This window comes from Anguilla rostrata, chromosome 13, assembly GCF_018555375.3.
Source record: "Anguilla rostrata isolate EN2019 chromosome 13, ASM1855537v3, whole genome shotgun sequence".
Classification (NCBI taxonomy): domain Eukaryota; kingdom Metazoa; phylum Chordata; class Actinopteri; order Anguilliformes; family Anguillidae; genus Anguilla; species Anguilla rostrata.
The window spans coordinates 11,845,631-11,864,498 of NC_057945.1; the positions used below are offsets into that span (position 1 = coordinate 11,845,631).

Sequence of the window (18,868 nt, forward strand, 5' to 3'; positions counted from 1 at the left end):
TTCATTTAAGTGTATTGTCTTGCTTTACATCACAAAACCCTGGAATCCCCCTACACCAGGGAAGTCAGCAGGTCACCGACGACTTCTGTAGATGTTTATATTAATCACCCTCCCTATATATATATATATATATATATATATATATATATATATATATATATATATATATGACTTGGCAAAACTATGCACTAAATTTAAAAAAACCCACCGAAAGTTCATTATCCTTTTGACCACGTTGTAGAATACTCTTTTGCAAATGTGCTATGATTGAAGCTTAAATGTTCTGCCCTGTATCACCACTACTCAAGCTTATGAATTGCTGGGTGTCATTATGACAACTTATAACCACTGTTCTGTCTGAAGAACCTGGCTTGCTATGTCCTGTAAACCTCTAAATTATCCCCCACTTCGCGCTGAGCAGGACATTGATTAATATCACTCTCTCTGGAAAATCTGCGCAGGCTATTGAGCAGAACACAACAACACAACACACAGGACTACTCAAGTAATCACACAGCCTCTACAGCGCACAGAGAAGTAACACTGGCAGCCACGCTGAGCAGTGTGTATTTGGCTGACGTGTCAATGCGTTTCGGTTTGCTGGTGAACTGAACGGAAAGAAGCAGCTGGTAAAATGCAATTTGCAGCCGCGCCTCTTCATTTGTAGGTGACAAGGTGAGGCTCTTAAGGATATTGTGTATGCTGGGCTTGGTTATTATTTTTTACTGATTTGCCAAAGAATATGCGCTTTAAATAGAATCAACAATGAGATGGACATACTGCGCTCAGAAAAATCTGCAACATAATCAAGATGCAAAAATTATTCTGACCACAAGAATCATTAAATTATCTTCCATCGCTAGACGGCGGTATCACGCAACCTTGCAATTTCCTAAATACATATGTAGAAATTGCGCTTTATGCTATCAACCGTTACAGTATGCAACAATTTTCAATAGGTGTTTTGCTTGAGTGACTTACTGTGCCAGTAATAGCTAATTCTAAATCTAGAATAAAAGTAGCCTAATACACTTATATAAAGTAAGCCATTAAAGTTTACTCCGCGTTTTAAAAATTTGCTATGTTGAGACATTTCTCTACATTTTAAGGCGATAACCTACAGTGCAAAACATAACTTTCGAGTGACTGTGTGTATCTGACCTAAGGCGCTGTCCAAAACTAAATGAATCACCCGCGGAATTGATAAAGCGGTGTGTAATTCTTTGAAGGTAGGCAGCTTGTAACCGCCCTTCCGATATCAACGTACAAGGAACACAGCTTGGGGGAGTTACGCGAATTGCTTTAAAAAACTGTGGGTGGATGTGTTTAAATGATGATGTAAGTTTTTGGGTCCATGCCTGTAGCATACACCATTTGTTCATAAATATCAAGAAAAACTAGTTGTAGTTGCATCCGTTCACGAGGAGGACACTTGTCCAAGCTTGCTGTTTTCTTCCGCTAGTCTTTTCTTTTTTCTGTTCCTCTCGGTACCAGAGCACCGTTTCACGCCCAAATAACCGAACGAACCAACTCCATTAAAAAAACTTCGTACCCCCCGTTTGCGTTTTTCAGTAGCTTATTTCTCTTCATTTGGGAAAGCAGCGCCGCTTACTTTTCGGGTGAGTTTTTTTTCTCCAATCATATAGTTAGTAACTTTTGAAAGAGCACGAGGGAATATTGGTTAACATTTGATTATAGCCTGTCGCCAAATTGTTGCTCACTAGAGTTTTGGAACTGATAACCACAAGCGGTTATGTTTGTTACTGGTGATATCTCCGTAGTTATGATCTTTAAACAGACTCACTGAGTAATGATAGGAAAAATGCTTGTGTTTGTAAGTATAGTAGTAATAATAGTTTATTAGTAATAGTACAGTACGATGTTCACCATCCATAAAACTCATTCCTGTCTCATTCCAATCGTTCAGGTATTCTCCATGTCCCCACTTGTTTGAAAAGGGTGTTAGTAGCAGAGCAATAAGATCCATTGTTGTAATGCTGGGTTTCAGATGTTGAATGCTGAAAGTCTCTCAACTTCCAAGTCTGGCTAGCTTGCATCTACAGGAAAACAGATGTATTTCTTCTACAAAGATAGGAGAGGGTATCCCCTACTATGAGACCATGTTGAGTGGATTTGTATGGTGGTGCATGTATGCCTGCGAAGCCTTGTATAGCTCTGCCGCCCTCTCACCTCCCCAGCCACCCCCTCCCCCATCTGTAGCAAGGAGCATATAAAACCGCAACGACAGTTTGCAAGAGGAAGAAGAGAGCAGAGAGGAGAGATGGCCGAGAACAAGTCGAATTCTGGCGGCAGTGGCTCGGCCGGGATCTTCGCCAGGCGTGTCCAGAAGCAGCTGAGTCGCGCTCAGGAGAAGGTAGGCTGGGGAGACAGGACGGGGACACCTGGATAGCAGGTGAACAGTCAGCTGGAGCCGTGTATGTGGGTCTGCCTAGAGGAAGCATACTCTACTTCTCCTTCTCGTGATAAAGAGAATAGCTGCTCCTGATGAAAACTGAGACATGCAGGGTATCAGCTTCAGCTTCTTTTGTGTTCAGGCCCCATTTTATTGTTTTTTTAGGCCTTAGAAGTAAAAAAAAAAAAAAAAACAATTGTATATCTATATAGAACAACAAAAATGGCAGTGTGATTTGGAGATCTGAACTGTTAACTTAAGGTTGATTTTAGTGCTGTGTCTGTCTTTTGTGGAAGTGTTTTGGACATTCCCTTTCTGAGTGAACACTGGCTTATACTGTGACACGTTGTTTGTAGCCATAGGGAAGTGAAATGTCATTGCTCTCAATCAGAAGAGGAGAGTTACTATTAGTGTTTTGAATTCATGGGAAGGTCTTTGAATTTGTAACTAATTTACATTTCGTCCATTTTTAGCACAGAACTGTCTGTTCTATATCTCTTGCTGTGTGGATATTTATGATTATTCTTTTGGGGATCACAAAACTAAGATCATTCTTAAGTGGTGTATGTAAATAAACTGAAAACATTGTGGCTCAGGTGAGCTGAGAAATAGACTTGGTTATGTTTCACTGCTTTTAGTTGAAATGCACCCTGCACTGTCAGACTAGTTGAGTTTGCAGTTCAAATGAACTTATTTCCAAATTCATGTTCTGTCTACAAGTTTCAATTGATTCTGAAAGGCAAATAATGTAGCCATCTCCAAAAAAATCCCTTTTTTCCACTGGAAAAGATCAATAGCCACGAAGAGATTAACATTTTGGTCATCACTGTTAGTATTGCAGCTATATGTGGATGAGTGTATTTGACATTGTGTAGGAAACTATCAAGTTCGTTATTCTGTGCTAATGAGTTAGCCAATGTTGGCATTTTGTTTGGTAGGTAACTTGGTGTCTTTTAGAAATGTATACAAGCAAACCAAAGAGAAAAAGGGATCGTTAGGAAGTTCTACTGCCATTACGTTGCTCATGACTGACGTTTTGTGCCCTACTAAGACGTTTTGTACTTTTCTAATGTGTGTATATAATGTCTGAATCACTAAAAGATGGATAAATAACCCCCTCTCTTTTTGAAGAAAACCTGACTAATTATATGCAAACATCTGGTTAAATGACATTCCAGCAAGGCATGACAAATTGACGTTCGTGTTGCAAAAAAATTGAACAGCGATTTTAGTTTTGAAAGATTGGATTCATAATGTTCTTGTCTTGTTATAAAAACTTTATGAATATATATTTTTTCTTTTGAGTTGCTGAAAAGGGATGTAGGTATGCTTTTGGGGAAGTTGGGGGGTCCCTGAAGTTCAATAATTGACCCCAAATTGTTCTGCAATGGGCCTCAAAATAAATACGCCTGCCTTTTGGGTGTGCCTATCCTAAGCTGTTTCCAGAAAGTACGTGCTTCTCATTCTCAAATGGGAGATTCTCACAAAGGAGTTGTGTTACCAGTCCGTTTAAAATAAGTAAGCGGTATCAGTCCCTTAAAGTAAGTGGCATTAGTCGTGCCGTGCAGTTGAAACTGATACATTTTCTGTCAGAGATTCCTTGGTGGTCATTCCACTAGTGTGGCTTGCACATGTATGTGATATGTATGTTGGCGCGAAAAAGCTACTGTATTTATAGCGCGTACATCATAGGTCACCTGACATAATGTATCATGCACTGCAAAAGCATTGGTGAACAAATGCACTCTTACGCACATATGTATGTATTATGTAAGTATATACTGTAGGTTAATTTGTGTGATGGTGCACATTATGTTCACCTGCTCTAACCTTTCTGTGCTCCCTGTCCCTGTAGCCCAGTCTGCCTCTGCTGCCACGTAGCACTAGTGCTGTAATGGAGCCCGCGCTTGTGTCCTGTAGCGTCGGCTACATTTCAGGCCTTTCGGTTTCCGGTATGGCGAAAGGCCAAAACCACAGCTTATGACCACAATCCCATTACTGCTTTCTCAACCTGCCCCATGATCACAGGTATCCATGCCTGTGCTGTAAAATGGCGTGTTTGGGGTCTGAAGTTTTGTAACCCCTTGCCAACGGCGTATCAAAAACAGTGTATGTTAGACATTGTAACCCCTGTGTTTGTCAGGAGGCTGTCTGCTGTGAATAAAATTGTGACTTATTTGTGTTTGTTGAAGTTACCAAAGTCTGTTTTGCTCAGGTCATCTGCACCCGCTGCGAAAAGATTGTCCTTATATGCGGACAATGAAGTATCTATATGCCTGTCATGCCACATTGCGTCATCCCAGGGATTCGTACTTGACGGTTATTGTAAATGTTGAGCACCACAAAATACCAGAGTGAGTCCAGAGGCATTGTTCATAGTCCGCTACAGGCTAGCATCGCCCCTCGTTCCTGGAGCTGTTTGTTTGTGTGTTTTCGCCATTGCCGCTGTGGGGACGCGGAGGCACAGATGGGCGTCTCTCTTTTCTGGGCTGAGGCCCGCTACTTCCTGTCGTCTGTTGACTTCCTCTCTCGTGTTTGGCTGTGGCTCTGGTTGGCCGCAGGGCCTGGGGGCTGCACGGTTTCCGAGCTACCCAAAATAATTGGTCTAATCAGAGAATTGACGCTAAGTGAAACTAGTTGCATACAGAGATTGCAGTTTTTGCAAAATAAGCATATAGATGTGGGTTTATTTAGGCTGTAAATGGCTTGCCCAGAAATGTCTCTTGTCTTGCGGTGTTAATCGATATATACTTGGATGTTCTTCACTTTTGTCTGTCTGGTTCCACCAGTGCTTTTACAAAGAGCAGCATTAAGACCTGCATGTAATTCCAGTGTAAAATGGCTGCTAGATGTGACCATGAAAGAGGTGATGAACAGATGAATGTGACATGTAAATGGATAGATGTGAAATATGGAAAGCCTGATGTGATGAATGGATGGATTTGATCGATATGTATGTGACCTGCAGATGTAGGCTTGGATATTGCAGATAGATATTGTAGAGATGCATTGATGGATGTGGTGAATAGATGGATTCTAACCTATAGACATTTCACTGTATTGCAGGTCTTGCAGAAGCTGGGGAAAACGGTGGAGACCAAAGATGAACAGTTTGAACAGTGCTCTCAGAAGCTCCACAAACAACAGGTACTGGAGTGCTCCAACAACCACTGCTACAACCACGTCATAATGTCTGATTTCCTCACCTCTGTTTTGAGCAGTGTGTTGCTTATTAACCTCAACCTACATGTCCCTGGTTTCATTTTCTGTCTGGTGCTAGTTATTTAGTTTGGATATTAAGTGAAATCACCTTTTTTTCTGGTGTTGGTCAGTTACTAATTTGAAAGAGTTTTTACCCCTACAAATGGATTAATACATCACACTGTACCATGAAAGACTTGAAATAGTAATAGATATGAATCTCAAAGTGAAAATAAGTTGACACAATACAGGGTACAACCTGAAACATGACATTCCTGCACACTTTAATGCACAGGTGTTATTTATTTGCAGAATTTAACCATTTATGCAAAGCAAAGCCCAGATATAACTGCAACACACCTGCAGAAAGATTTAGTGATACCAGGAGTAATGGTGCACTGTTCCACTGTACAGAGTTGTTTACGCAAAAAATGGTCTGCATGGAAGGGTTTTCAGAAGGAAACCAATTCCTGCAATCTCATCACAAGAGTCACCGTATGAAGTATGCAACACCACGTGTACAAAGATTAGCTGGAGACTTTTTGGAACAAAGCGCTGTGGAGTGTTGAAACAAAAAATGTAACTCTTTGGCCACAAACGCCAAGTATACATTTGGACAAAAATGGGACGCATTTCATGAAAAGAACACCTTCCCAACTGCTAAGCATGAGGGTGGATCTATTTTTGCTTTGAGGTTCTGTGGTAGCTGGTGTAATGTTATACAGGCAAAATGAAGAATGGATTTAACTAATTATCAACAAATCCAAGAAGCTATTGTCCCAGGGTCAGTGAAGAAATTGAAGCTGAAAAGAGATTGGATATTTCATCAAGACAGCCATCCAAAACATATCTCAGTATCAATCATGAACAACAAAGAAATGAGAGATTATGGTTTTGGAACGGCCTTCCCAGCCTCCAGGCTTGAACATTATTGAAAGTCTGTGGGGAGATATCAAACATGCAGTGCATCCAAGAAGACCTAAGAATATTTCTTAACCAGAAGGGTTCTGCTAGGAAGAGTGTGATAAAATTCCTAAAGCAAGAACAGAAAGACCGTCAGCTGGCTACCAGAAATGTTTGGAAGCTGTGATCCAGAGGAGGTGTTGCTTTTGCACATGGCATATTTGCCTTAATTTTTTCCAATATTTTAAAATCAGCAGATAAAAAGTAATTGTGCATTAAAATGTACAAAAATGTAACGTTAATTCCTCGGGGTTGTGTTAACTATTTCCAATAGCAGTGTTGTATAAAGGTTGATCCTGTGGGTTGTAATTTCTGTGCCCAGCTTGCGGATTTGTTGTGTTTTGTGTGCATTGGAGAGAGTTCAGTCTTCAAAGGTGGTAAAATTTTGCACTGAGACATTTTTTGAGCGCACTCTGTAACGCAGGAAGTGTATCCACCCACAGACAAAGTGTGTTTCACCACAGTGCAGTGCTGAGCTTTTGCTCACATGTGACATGTGCACACTAGCTTCTGTTCTTGAAATGCTGTAATGCAATCAGTGTTTCTGTTAATAATAGTTAAGCAGGGCCCATATTCAGCATGAGTCATTTTTCTGGAACATCTGGTTATGCAGTATTACAAGCAAAATATGAACTCCCTGAAATGGTAGCACAGATCACTGCTGTTGGATTCTCTATCTTGCCTTATTTAAACCACTGATTAGTCACATCAGATACACAGATGAGGATTTGCATTAGTGGATGTAAAATAAGGAAAACGCAGACTAATGGATGGGAATAGTATCATTTATTGTAGCCGTTTGGGATGTGACTATGGTGATGGTTTATTTAAACAAAGGGAAAAGTTGTGAGGCTTACAAGCTTGTAAGTTGTTGAGCACACGCTACCTGATAAAATTCAGTCTTGAAGTCAATCATTCACATGTTCTGGCCATATTTCTGAATATAGGTGTTCTTAATTATACAGGCTACTTACAAAATTTGCCCTCTGTGTTTTACATATAGATATATGTTCTTTCTTCTGTGATTATTTATGTTGTTTTTCTTGCTGTATTAATTTATTGAATGAATGCAGCTTTATCTCTGATTTTGTTTTGACAGTTCTTACACCTGTATTGCCAATGTTTTGTCTTTTACCCATTTTTCTCCATTTACATAATGCATGTTTTTTTGGACAGAAATATGTTAAATGTACTAGCTATGAAAAGATGATGTTTGCTAAACATTAGTTATTTTATGGGAAAGCGTCAGAGAGCATCAGGAAACTGAAGCCACATTCTCCTTTAATTTCAGAGCGATGGAAACCGCCTTTTCAAAGACGTAAAGGCATACTTCAATGCTGTCAAAGGTACTGTTATTTCTATTCATATTATTGCTTACTGATTTTTCAGTAATACACCCCAGTCATATCAGACATGCTGGGGTCTAATCCTTAATTTACTGGTGGTAAGGGTACTTGGCAAATAAAATAAGAAAGATTTAAATATACGTTTAAAACCTAGTAAGAACTGGAGTTAGCTGGGAGCCATTTTAAAATATTGTGGCTCTTAAAATTCAGTGAATGTTCTGCCTCTGACCCACTTGGGCATGGTGTTCCACAATTCAGTGCGTACAGACTTAAGAACCTTCACACACCTCCAGCAATGTACCTCAGGGATATCATGAAGTTGAGCTTCTGCAGATCTATGGGAGGTTTGGGGCTGGTGTTTTTCTCGAAGGTAATTTGTGTGTAATTTATATGCTGAGCCATTTCATTATTTAAAAACGAGCACAAAATAAGTTGTGTAACCAAGTTATTTTAAGCTACGAAACTCACTGACAAACAACGTAATGATTCAAGTTGAGGTGTAAAGTGTGCTCTATTTTTTGTTTCGCTGAAAGTGTGTGGTCTTCGAGCAAGTTGAAGCTGTTTTTTTGGGAGAGCAGAAGAAAGAGCATTATATTAGTCTATTATACTCCTTAAAAGCACATATTAATCCTCTGCCTGTGTGAGAAACAGCTGTGCTAACAGCTGTGAGTTGGGGCGGACTGCTTAAGAGAGGTCAGACTTGGCCGTGTCTTCAGCGTAGGATTTTTTAGTTGATTCACTGCTCTATTCTGGGAATAGAGAGTGAAAGTGGAGGAAGAAGTGGGCTGAGCTGGCTGTTAGACCGCAAAACATTCTGTTTGTTGCAGTGCTGTTCTCGTGGCCTTCAGACACACTCTCCGTTTTACAGAGAAGGGTCAACGTGGAATTGTTTTAGAAAATGGTTGATAAGAGGGAGACTCCCAGCCATCCACATTCATAGCGCCATGTTACAGGAAACCACTGATAGTATGACCTTTAGATACGGCTAAATGTACGGTTGCGCAGACTTGCCCAAAATAACTGTCAGGAGGAACAAGCAGTGTGGTACCCTACTCTATATAATTTTAACCTTGCTAGTTTCATTTCCCATAGTAAGCAATGGAACTGAATTATAGGATGGTATGTTTAAAAAAATTTTTAAAAAAATTTCTCATTTATAATAATCATTGTGTTCACAATCCTATGATCAAATTGTGTTTAGTACTGAGCTAATTTTAGTGTAGCTACAGTTGGAACCTGGAGGACTACAGTATGACAATATTAGAGGCATCTCACTATTGGCTATGCTATTTGTGAGTCTGTGACCTCATTAGGGGTACTATGCCGCTTGTGGTGTACGATTCTGTATGACATCAATTAAGGCTTTACGCTGTTGTGTGTGATTCCGTATGACATAATTAGAGCTATCTCCCTGCTGGCTGGTGATTCTGTATAACATAATTAGAGGCACAAATCTGCTGGTTGTATGCGATTCTGTGTGACATCATTAGAAGTATTGCACAGCTGGCCTTGTTTGAGATACTGCCCTGCTCTACTCCACAGTGATGCGTGAGACCACGAAGCGGTTGTCCCAGTCGCTGAAAGATGTGTACGAAGAAGACTGGCAAGGTGGAGATGATTTGGCAGTTATTGTGGAAGTGAGTGCCTGAGCCCTGCAGGGACTGCTTTAGTCAGGTCCCGCCCACAACATGAGTGGCCACACCCACAGCATTTCTGACCACACCCATTTAATATCTGACCCCTCTCACAACAACTGTCCTCTCCTGCCCACTCTCATATTTGTCTGTTGCTCTCACTCACTCAGGTTTTTAGCCTCTTATTAAAGGAAAAAATATTCTGCACACCAAAGTACTCTCAACTAAAATGTATTGTCTGCATGACAAAGACAATATTTCCATCAAGTAGGTCTTTCTTACGTGACTGGACCCGATAAAGACCTATTTGGTTGAAACTCCAGTCAACATTTCTCTGTATAATCACATTTGGTGTTGTTGGTGTGAAGGAGTGTGCTTTGACCTATAAGATTAATACATTTCAGGTATGGGAGATTGAAGGCAGTGAGGTTTTTAGATGGCCTTAATACAACATGGATTCTGTAATACTGATGGTGGGAGGCACTTTCCTATGTGTTCAAATTTGGGCAGTGCTGACCTGTCCAGCTATGCCAGTGCAGTCACTTTTCTTCCCTCCATGAAAGAGTGAAGACCTTCTGTGGAACGACTACGAGGAGAAGTTGGCAGACCAAGCTGTCCGCATCATGGAGAATTACATAAGCCAGTTTCCTGAAGCCAAGGTCGGTCTTAAAGCCACTTCATCAAACTGTTGTTGTACTCCTAATTGCTATTTCATTAATGTTTACTCCTGTTTGTCAGCTGTGAAAATGAAATGCCAAATAGGGAAAATCTTGATGTGCTGTACTGAATACATCTTTATTTGAACAAACACTGTAACCTCACTGTCCCGTGAATAGTGTCTCTCGCGATCTTGACTATTTTTTCCCCATTTTGTCCCTGCCTCTAGGAAAGAGTTGCCAAACGTGGCAGGAAGCTAGTGGACTACGATTCCTCCCGCCACCACCTGGAGGCACTGCAGAGTGCCAAAAAAAAAGATGAAATCAAAATAGCAAAGGTCAGATTACAGGAACTTGTCAGGGTTTGTCAGAGGAGTGAGCCAGTTTGTTCATAAAATTGAATTCGTAATTAGATATAATTACCTCTGCCAAGGAGGTTATGTAATTACATCCGACAGAAATATCTGAAAAAATAATGGCCAGATTGCCATGAAATTTCATACTCCCAAGAGGAAGAAACCAATTGATTTTGGTGACCCCATGACCTTTCTTCTCGTGCCACCATCAGTCCAATCTTTCAAATTGTGATTGACGCATCTCAAAAAGTAATGGCTGGATTGCAATGAACTTTCTGTGCACATTCATGTTCCCAAGAGGAAGAAATCTATTGATTTTGGTGACCCCCTGACCTTTCCTCTAGCACCACCATCAGGCCAAACATATCTTTTAAAAATAATGACTGGATCACCAAGACATTTTCTGTGAACATTCATGTGCTGGGAGATTGTTGTGCCTTGGCAGAGGTCTACTCTCTAACGAGTGCATTCTTTCCATTTGTAACATCATTTCATAATATTTCACCATGTAAGTCCCAATTCGATTATTACTGGACGAGAGGTGTCCTGTTTTGTATTGCCCTGGTTTTATTGAGTTTTTTTGTATTTTTATGAAGATTTGTTGAGGACGTATAATGACATCCATTCTCAGGAATGTAATTTTGCCTCATCACACAATAACAGATTCACTGTACTCACTGTGCGCAGGCTGAGGAAGAATTTCACAAAGCTCAGACCGTGTTCGAGGACATCAATCGAGAGCTGAGGGAAGAGCTGCCCGTCCTCTATCAGAGGTGAGTTCCACACAGTAGACTGATGAGCTCAAACCTGGTACAGCACAGCCAGGTAAGTACTGTACACTACGACAGGGGAAATTTCAGTGACATCCACAGTGAGGCTGCTTCTGTGCTCACTCTAAAGCTATGGCGTGAATTATTTGAGGTTTAACCATGTGACACCACAGCTGCTTTTCCTCTTTTCGAGTCTATTTCAGGCAAATGGTATGCTTATTGGCTTGTTTTCAGAACAGTTCTGAATCAAAGAAATGTACATTTGGATGCATAATCACACCTTATTAATTAGCATACACAATTTATCTTCAAGGAATCATAAGATTCATACTTACAAACAAAATATTAAATAAGTGTTTTTAAATGTAAATTTACTCCTTTGCCAAATGGAGTGTCTTAAAACAGTGTTTTTGAATAAATGTTGGCCAAATGATGTTTAAAGGCATGACTTTACATTAACCTGGAGAACAAATAGTTTACTGCCCACAGGTAATTATGTTTATATATTCTTCTTTGCATTTTTATCAGTGTTACTGGTTGTAGTACTGAATATGACTACTTGCACCAGTGATTTGCATACTGACAAGTCGTGTGGTCCAAGAGAAGCAAATTCAGTTGAGGTCACAGGTCATTGTGCTTGTTTGGAGGCAGCAGTGTAGTCTAGTGGTTATTGAACTGACCTTGTGACTCAAAGGTTGTTGGTCAGATTCCCATCTGTACCCGTGAGCAAGGTACTCAACCTGACCTGCTTCATTAAAATGCTTGGCTGTATAAATGGATTGTATGTAAAAATGGAATCGCTGTAAAATTCTCTCCATAAGAACCTCTACTAAATGCAAAAATGTAATGTAGTGCAGGGAATGATGGTGCATGGAGAGGAGGGCTCTCTGACCTCTGTCACATGGTCCACTTTCACCTCCATTGGGAGAGGGTCCCCATCACTTCCTTATCCCGATGTGATGAGAAGTGGCAGCTGATGTCATGATGGTCAGGAGAGCTGTCCCAGAGTAACAATACAACTGGGTATTTAAAATTGGGGGGTGAAGCAAAGGAAGCATTAAAAATACTAATAAATACTAATACATATACTAAAAAAACATTTGAAAGGTTCTCATTTTTTAAAATGCCACATATTTTGAATAATTACCAGCTATAGGAATATCAACATGGAAATGCTAATTTTGGTGGATAATTCTGTTTTGATTTGTTGTTTGGCAAATTGAATTTTTTTTAGGATAATTCAGTCAAAAGTCATCAGTCAAATATAATTTTTGCAGGGTAATTCTGTTATACATTTTGGGCAAAGAAAGACATGGTATACAATTGTTTTCTCCTTATTTACAGCCGAATAGGATGCTATGTGACAGTCTTTCAGAACGTCTCCAATTTAAGGGACGTGTTCTACAAGGAAATAAGTAAGGTAAGATTTACCTCGCCTATTTTGACAGGGAGTGTGTGTGAAAAAAGACAGACTCTAACTGAAATTGATGACTGTACTGAGTCACAGCTGCTTGAATGTAAAAATGGATCTTTCTTATATTACTGTTCTTATTAATTATTGACAGAGGGGGATTTCACATAGCTTTAAACAAGTTCAATTCTTAATCTAGAAAACAGTTTGAAATGCAGCCCATCATTTTTTTTTTTTTTTGAGTTATGTGAAATGCCATTTCGTTGATACGCTCATTTCCCAAAATGGCAAAAAATCCAATATGGTTGACACTGTGAATCCTTGAGGGAAATGTGTTCCTAGTGAGGGGAGAAGTCTAGGTATGAACTTTCCAGACTGTCAGTGAGTCAGTGTTGCATGTGGGTCCATGCTTCCTATGCTTTCATGCATTTTCTGTTGTTCATTAGAGTGCCGCCATCTGGCCAACTAGTGGTCAATTGATATGGGTTGCGTGCATAATCTACAAATGTGCCTACTTTGGTGACATGCTGATATTTATTGGTTTTACAGGATTAAACAATATCAGTTGGGGGCCCATGCACTTCTGAGCCTTAGTCCCTAAAAATGTGTATCGATGCAGAGAAGTGACCCCACCCTTTATCCTCAGCTTTAACCGGGTGAAAATTCAATTCTTTCAGCTCAACAACAATCTGTACGATGTGATGAAGAAGCTGGAGATGCAGCACTCAGACAAGGCCTTCATCATCAAGGGCTGGGAAAGGTATGTGCGTTATTAGCACTGTTTTAGTCTACAGGCGAACAAAAGCTATTTTTAAAAGTCACTGCTTAAGGTTCTTCTCTTTCATGCTTGTGGGGATATTCGTATGTCACTGGGCCCCACATATTATGGTATGTGAAAATGCGATTATATGGGTGGTTGATGGAATAATATTCCAAACCGGCTTGTAACATAGCTTTGATACACACTTGCTGTTAAGAGCAGGTTTCCAGACCACAAGTGCCTAACCCAGATAAGATCACTGTTGGATTGTCCACATAGTTCTTGCCTGCCTCATTTTCCACGTGGGTCTGTCTCATCCTGTCTGGTCTGTCGTCACATTGTCTGCTCTCCGGCTCTGATTGCGCAATCAGAGATGTGTCACACTATTTGTTTTGCTCCTCTCTCCTTACGCCACCTCACACACAAATTAAATATATTGAGAAACATGTTGGTGAGTCATGGCATGCAATTTCCTGCACATCTGTTCTTATTACCTCCTGATGCCCGGCAGAAAAATGTTGTACTGTAATTTTTTTGACCAAAACATGTTTTCAAAAATATGATTTAAAATTTTTTTTATTGATTGTCCCTTGTAGTGTAGGTTTCAGCATAGCAGAATATATGGTTCTCGAGACAAAAATGTATTGCCGCTGCTAAAGGGGACTATACTATTTAATTGACTTTTACAGCAATCATTTAAAACATTTTATACGATCAGAAATACATTTTCATGACCTGGATTGTGTTGCAGATCCTTTTCTGCGACTTTTTGTATATACCCCTAAGTATAGAAACACGGTATCCTAAAATAATAATGCTAAATATATTTTACAAGCTTTAATTATTCAACTTAAAGGTTGTGTCAGTTTATGAAATAGAAACCTCATTGCATTGAAATATGCCCTGTTTTTTAATTTCTGTAATTTCAAAACTTAATGTATAATGTTTAAGTGATTTACCACCATCCAAAATGTATCCATTGAGACAATGTATTCTGTATGGAACAAGTACGCTAAATGTCATCTCTGGAATATGGCCAATATTTATACCTCTGACTTAAGAAGATATTTTAACACACATGCACGCTGTTTGTAATGTACAGTATATGCACACTCATGCAAGGAAAGGCGACACAAGATTGTTTGTTTTAATTTCGGCAGAAATAATGCACACAAAAATTGTAGACTTGGTAACTGAATTTACTATTTCAAGTTTTTGTTTGAGGATGTGCTTCCATGCAGAGATGGAATCAGTCTTAGTAAATTCAGATGAATTCTGGACTTAGGAATTCCTCATTAGACACAAGAAGATGCATACATTTGATATAAAGGCTAGTTATCAACTATTGGTAGGAATGATGGTTCCCTTTTCAGGTTCACAAAGGTTTTTCATAAATTACGATTCAACGTACACTTTTACTGTTCTGTTGATTTTAAGTTTTATGGTGTTCCTCAATTATTACAGATACTGTGTTCTCCATGTCTCACTGACTTCACAACAGTTCAACTCTTGAGAGTTTGGTTAAGGTTCCTAAGCGTGTGCTGATGTTACTGTTTTCCTTCTCTCCGTAGCAATAGCGCTGGGACTGCTTCTAAGAAGAGGCGGTCCCTGATGATTTCCGCCCCAATCCCCTGCAACACGGCGTTCCCCTCGGACCACGGCTCCAGCCTCGGGCCCATCCAGATGCTCAAGGGGGAGGACCAGGAGAAAATGGCCGCCGATGCCGCCGTTCCCGCCGAGCAGGCCGCCGACGCGGCCGGCTCCTCCCCCGGAGAGGCCTCCGATCCCGAGGAGCCCGAGGTGAACTCGGACGACTGCAGCGACCCGCCCGCGGCCGCGAGCGATGAAGAGGCCGCCCGTCCGGTGCGCGAGGAAGAGGGGCGGGAGAACGAGGGGAAGGAGGAGGAAGAGGACGAGAAAGGCCCGGAGCCGTGCGCGGCCCAGGCGGAGCGGGACCCCGCAGAGGAAGGCCCAGCCGAAAATCCAGGACGGGGGGAGAACGGCGAGGACGGGAGCGCGGCGCCCGGGTCCGACCCGGAGGACAGGAGCGCGGCACCCGGGTCCGACCCGGAGGACAGGAGCACGGCGGCGCCCGGGTCCGACCCAGAGGACGGGAGCGCGGCACCCGGGTCCGACCCAGAGGACGGGAGCACGGCGGCGCCCGGGTCCGACCCGGAGGACCCGGCGCCCGGGGATGCCGACGACAGACCCGTACCAGCCCCCCGCAAAGCTTCGGAGAAAAGGATCAGCCTCAAACTGGACACGAACGGCGTGGAGGTGGAGCCCGCAAGCACGGTCGAGACTGAGAATCCGCCCGGGTTTCTCTACAAGGTGAGAGAGATTATGTGAGACGGGGACCTCAAACTCGAGGCCTGGGAGTCAGCAGGAAATAAGTGCACAGTGCTCTGTGGGCTTCATCTTTGACCTTCTCAGATTTTTCAGAAGTTTTCAGCAAGAACGAGAGTCTTAATCATTGTAGCCCTGTCTAAAGTTCTGTTCGTAACAGTGTGGGTTCATTTTCCCTGTTGCTTTAGGGTGTGGCGAAAGAGAGCCATGTATCTGAGGAAGAGGGACATCTGCAGTTCGAGGAAGGAGATGTAATTCTTGTCATCAGCTATGGTGAAGAAATGGTCAGTACATTTTATATTGCCTAAATCTGTTTTTTTTTTTTTTTTCCTTGATTAAAAAAAAAACAATCCATTGTTGATCTTTAAGGGTTCATCTACTTTCTCAGGCTTATGTTCTCACAGTACTTTGAGTCAGAGATTGAGTGTCTGGGATCAAAACTTTGTTTTAACTTGTCAGCAGCCTATTGCCAGTACAAATTGTATAATGTTTTAAAATTTATCAGCACCACTGAAAATGTGTTCTTGTTCGGACTATTGTTGAATGCAGCCACCCTCCCCCCATCCGATGATAAAAAGAATTTAATTCATCGTCATTAATTTGGACGTAATTCAGGTTAGGATTGATATTAAAGGTGTTACTCATACCAGCATTGGCTGTAATGATATTCCCCTGTCACTCAGCCCAAAGGCATGGCCAGAGGAGTGAAGGAAAGCGACTGGATCCAGCACAAGGATCAACTGGATCACTCCGGGATCTTCATGGAGAACAGGATTCGGCAGGTTGATGCTGAGTAGCGCTCAGGTTTCTCTTGCGCTTCCTTGGTCCATTGTTGTGGGGAAAAGACAGAGACGCAATACATGCAGCCATGGGCTTGTGTGCGCTAGAAACTTCCGGGAGCCAGACTGTCATGCCCAGACCATAAAACTTTTTGAAGGACAGACTTGTGTCCCAGGACTGTGAATCTCATATTTTTTTCATCAGGCAGAATCAAATGAACACAGTATCTTCAGCTTTGCCTGGTCCTGGCCTCCCCTTCAAAGTCCTTCAGCAGCCAATCAGCATGAGAGACGAGGCTCCTATGTGTCCCCAGCAGGTATGCGATTGGCTGAAATTATAGCTCCTCCTGGCTAACTACAATCTATGATCCTGTGCCAATACAAACTGCTGTATGCACTGATATTATGTCTTGTAGTAAGCTCTCCTGCATACAGAATCCATAGTTGTTTAATATATAATGAATCGTCCCAAGAAACAGTTCAGATTTATAGTAAACTAAATTCTAAAGAGATCAATTGTAATACTGATAGAATATAATCCATGGGTGTTTTGTCTCCCAAACTGAGTATTGCGTTTTCAGATTTCACAGCTGAACTCTTGGAGTGGACACTTAATGTAGCCAAATGTTAGCATCCTGATTTTAAGAAAGTCACAAAGGCATAAATGAGCACCTTTTTTTTAACTCATGCTGTGAATTGCATCTGTGTACAAGTGTTTTTTCAAATGTAACTGTTCTGTTTTTCTGTCATATTACAAATATGTGACAAAATTATTGAGAGCAATGCTTGCTCATATGGGTGAGCCATATTATAGGTCACTTATGAATGTTTTAAATTTAACCAAAATAAAAGTTTGAACTTAAATAGGGCTTGAAATAATTTCAATTTCGAAGTCGTATTGTCTTTTATTTTTGTGAGTTCATAAGATGAGAGGGACACTGATGTCCTGATGAGTGTTAAATATTTTTGTCTTCCTGAAATGTTCATGTTTTATATGAGAATTAATTGTTTAAAAAAATGTATTTGCAACAGACTTGGATAAGCTACATTAGCTAAATAACCTTGTACACAATTACTGTTCTTGCATATGACCAAGTGAAATGTATGACGTGTGTTTCTGCAGTCATAAATATTTTAAATTTTCAAAGCTTATTGTTTCAAAATCAAAATAATAAAACAATTACCAAATTTTGTTAGTGATTGGTTCACTGTTCAAGCTATTCACTGTTTACATATGCTACAATGTCGTGGTTGTAAGTTCGCAGTACTATTAAACATGATACACGGCTCGGTCGGCATTCTCCTTTTGCAAACGACTTGTCCGTACTCTGCAGTTGTTCTGTCTGGACGTGCTGGTCATTCGCTTCTTAAATTCCTGAGGTAGCTTCTGCAATTAGCCTTGCTCCAGCTTCAGGGAACTGAGTAGGGTGATTCTGATAACCGCACCCCAAACACAGTGGTAGATATGCTACGTGACGGCCGCTTCATGCATAGAGCCAAACGAGCTCAATTGTTAAAATTAGATATAAATACTATCATGACCAAGACATTAGCACTTTTATACAGAACCAATTGAGCTACATTTCAATGCAAATTTTGACTCCCTGGCAAAAAGAAACATAAATACAAAATCTGCATCCACCACAGTGGAGCCATAGGAGAGGACCTTTCCAATTCAAGTTGGTGTCAGAGCAATGTAGGCAGCAGAAACTATGTTCTTTGTTTATGATCAGCAAAGCAGATTCAGCATATCTGGGTGGAATTCCCCATTCAACTCAAGGCCACACACACACGGATACAAGGAATTTGTGATGAGCTGTTGGCAGGCGTGGTTCCTTTTTCAGGTTCACAAATATTCTGCAGAAATTAGGATAAAGCGACATTTTATCTGCTTTTTTATCTGTCCTGTTTTGTTGATTTACAAGCAACAGTGTGCCACAATTATGAAAGATGCGTTCTCTGTGTCTCACATCACAACATACCCACTCTTGAGATCTATTCAACATCAGGGTGGAAAGTATGATTTGGAATGTACAAATCAATATAATCCATGTGGTTCTGAAGAGTAGCGCAATTGCAAGAACTATCCACTGTGGCAATGTATCAGACATTGGGAGAGAAACTGAATTTACCCTCATGACTTCAGAATTCAGGATTCAGAATTTTGAAGAATTTCCCGCAAATGCGTTCGTGCATATAACAATTGAACGAAAGGGATCTTTAAAAAAAAAAA

At 40.9% G+C, this 18,868-nt stretch overlaps 1 protein-coding gene across 4 annotated transcripts; it reads left to right on the top strand.

Moving 5' to 3' along the window:
* The first annotated feature begins 544 nt into the window (after positions 1–544).
* Positions 545–17,823, top strand: bin2b (bridging integrator 2b). Of its 4 annotated transcripts, XM_064306358.1 has the most exons (14): positions 1,236–1,619; positions 2,199–2,374; positions 5,480–5,560; positions 7,869–7,923; positions 9,466–9,560; positions 10,121–10,216; positions 10,444–10,551; positions 11,257–11,342; positions 12,684–12,759; positions 13,428–13,510; positions 15,082–15,565; positions 15,671–15,841; positions 16,045–16,140; positions 16,540–17,823. In XM_064306358.1, exons 2-14 carry the CDS (start codon positions 2,282–2,284, stop codon positions 16,651–16,653), a joined length of 1,638 nt encoding a protein of 545 aa, XP_064162428.1. In that variant the 5' UTR covers positions 1,236–1,619; positions 2,199–2,281; the 3' UTR covers positions 16,654–17,823. The 4 variants fall into 4 exon arrangements, with proteins under 4 accessions (XP_064162427.1, XP_064162426.1, XP_064162428.1 ...); XM_064306357.1 differs by lacking the exon at positions 1,236–1,619 and adding an exon at positions 545–675 and having other exon boundaries at positions 15,082–15,841; XM_064306356.1 differs by having other exon boundaries at positions 1,235–1,619; positions 2,221–2,374; positions 15,082–15,841.
* The last annotated feature ends 1,045 nt before the right edge of the window (positions 17,824–18,868 follow it).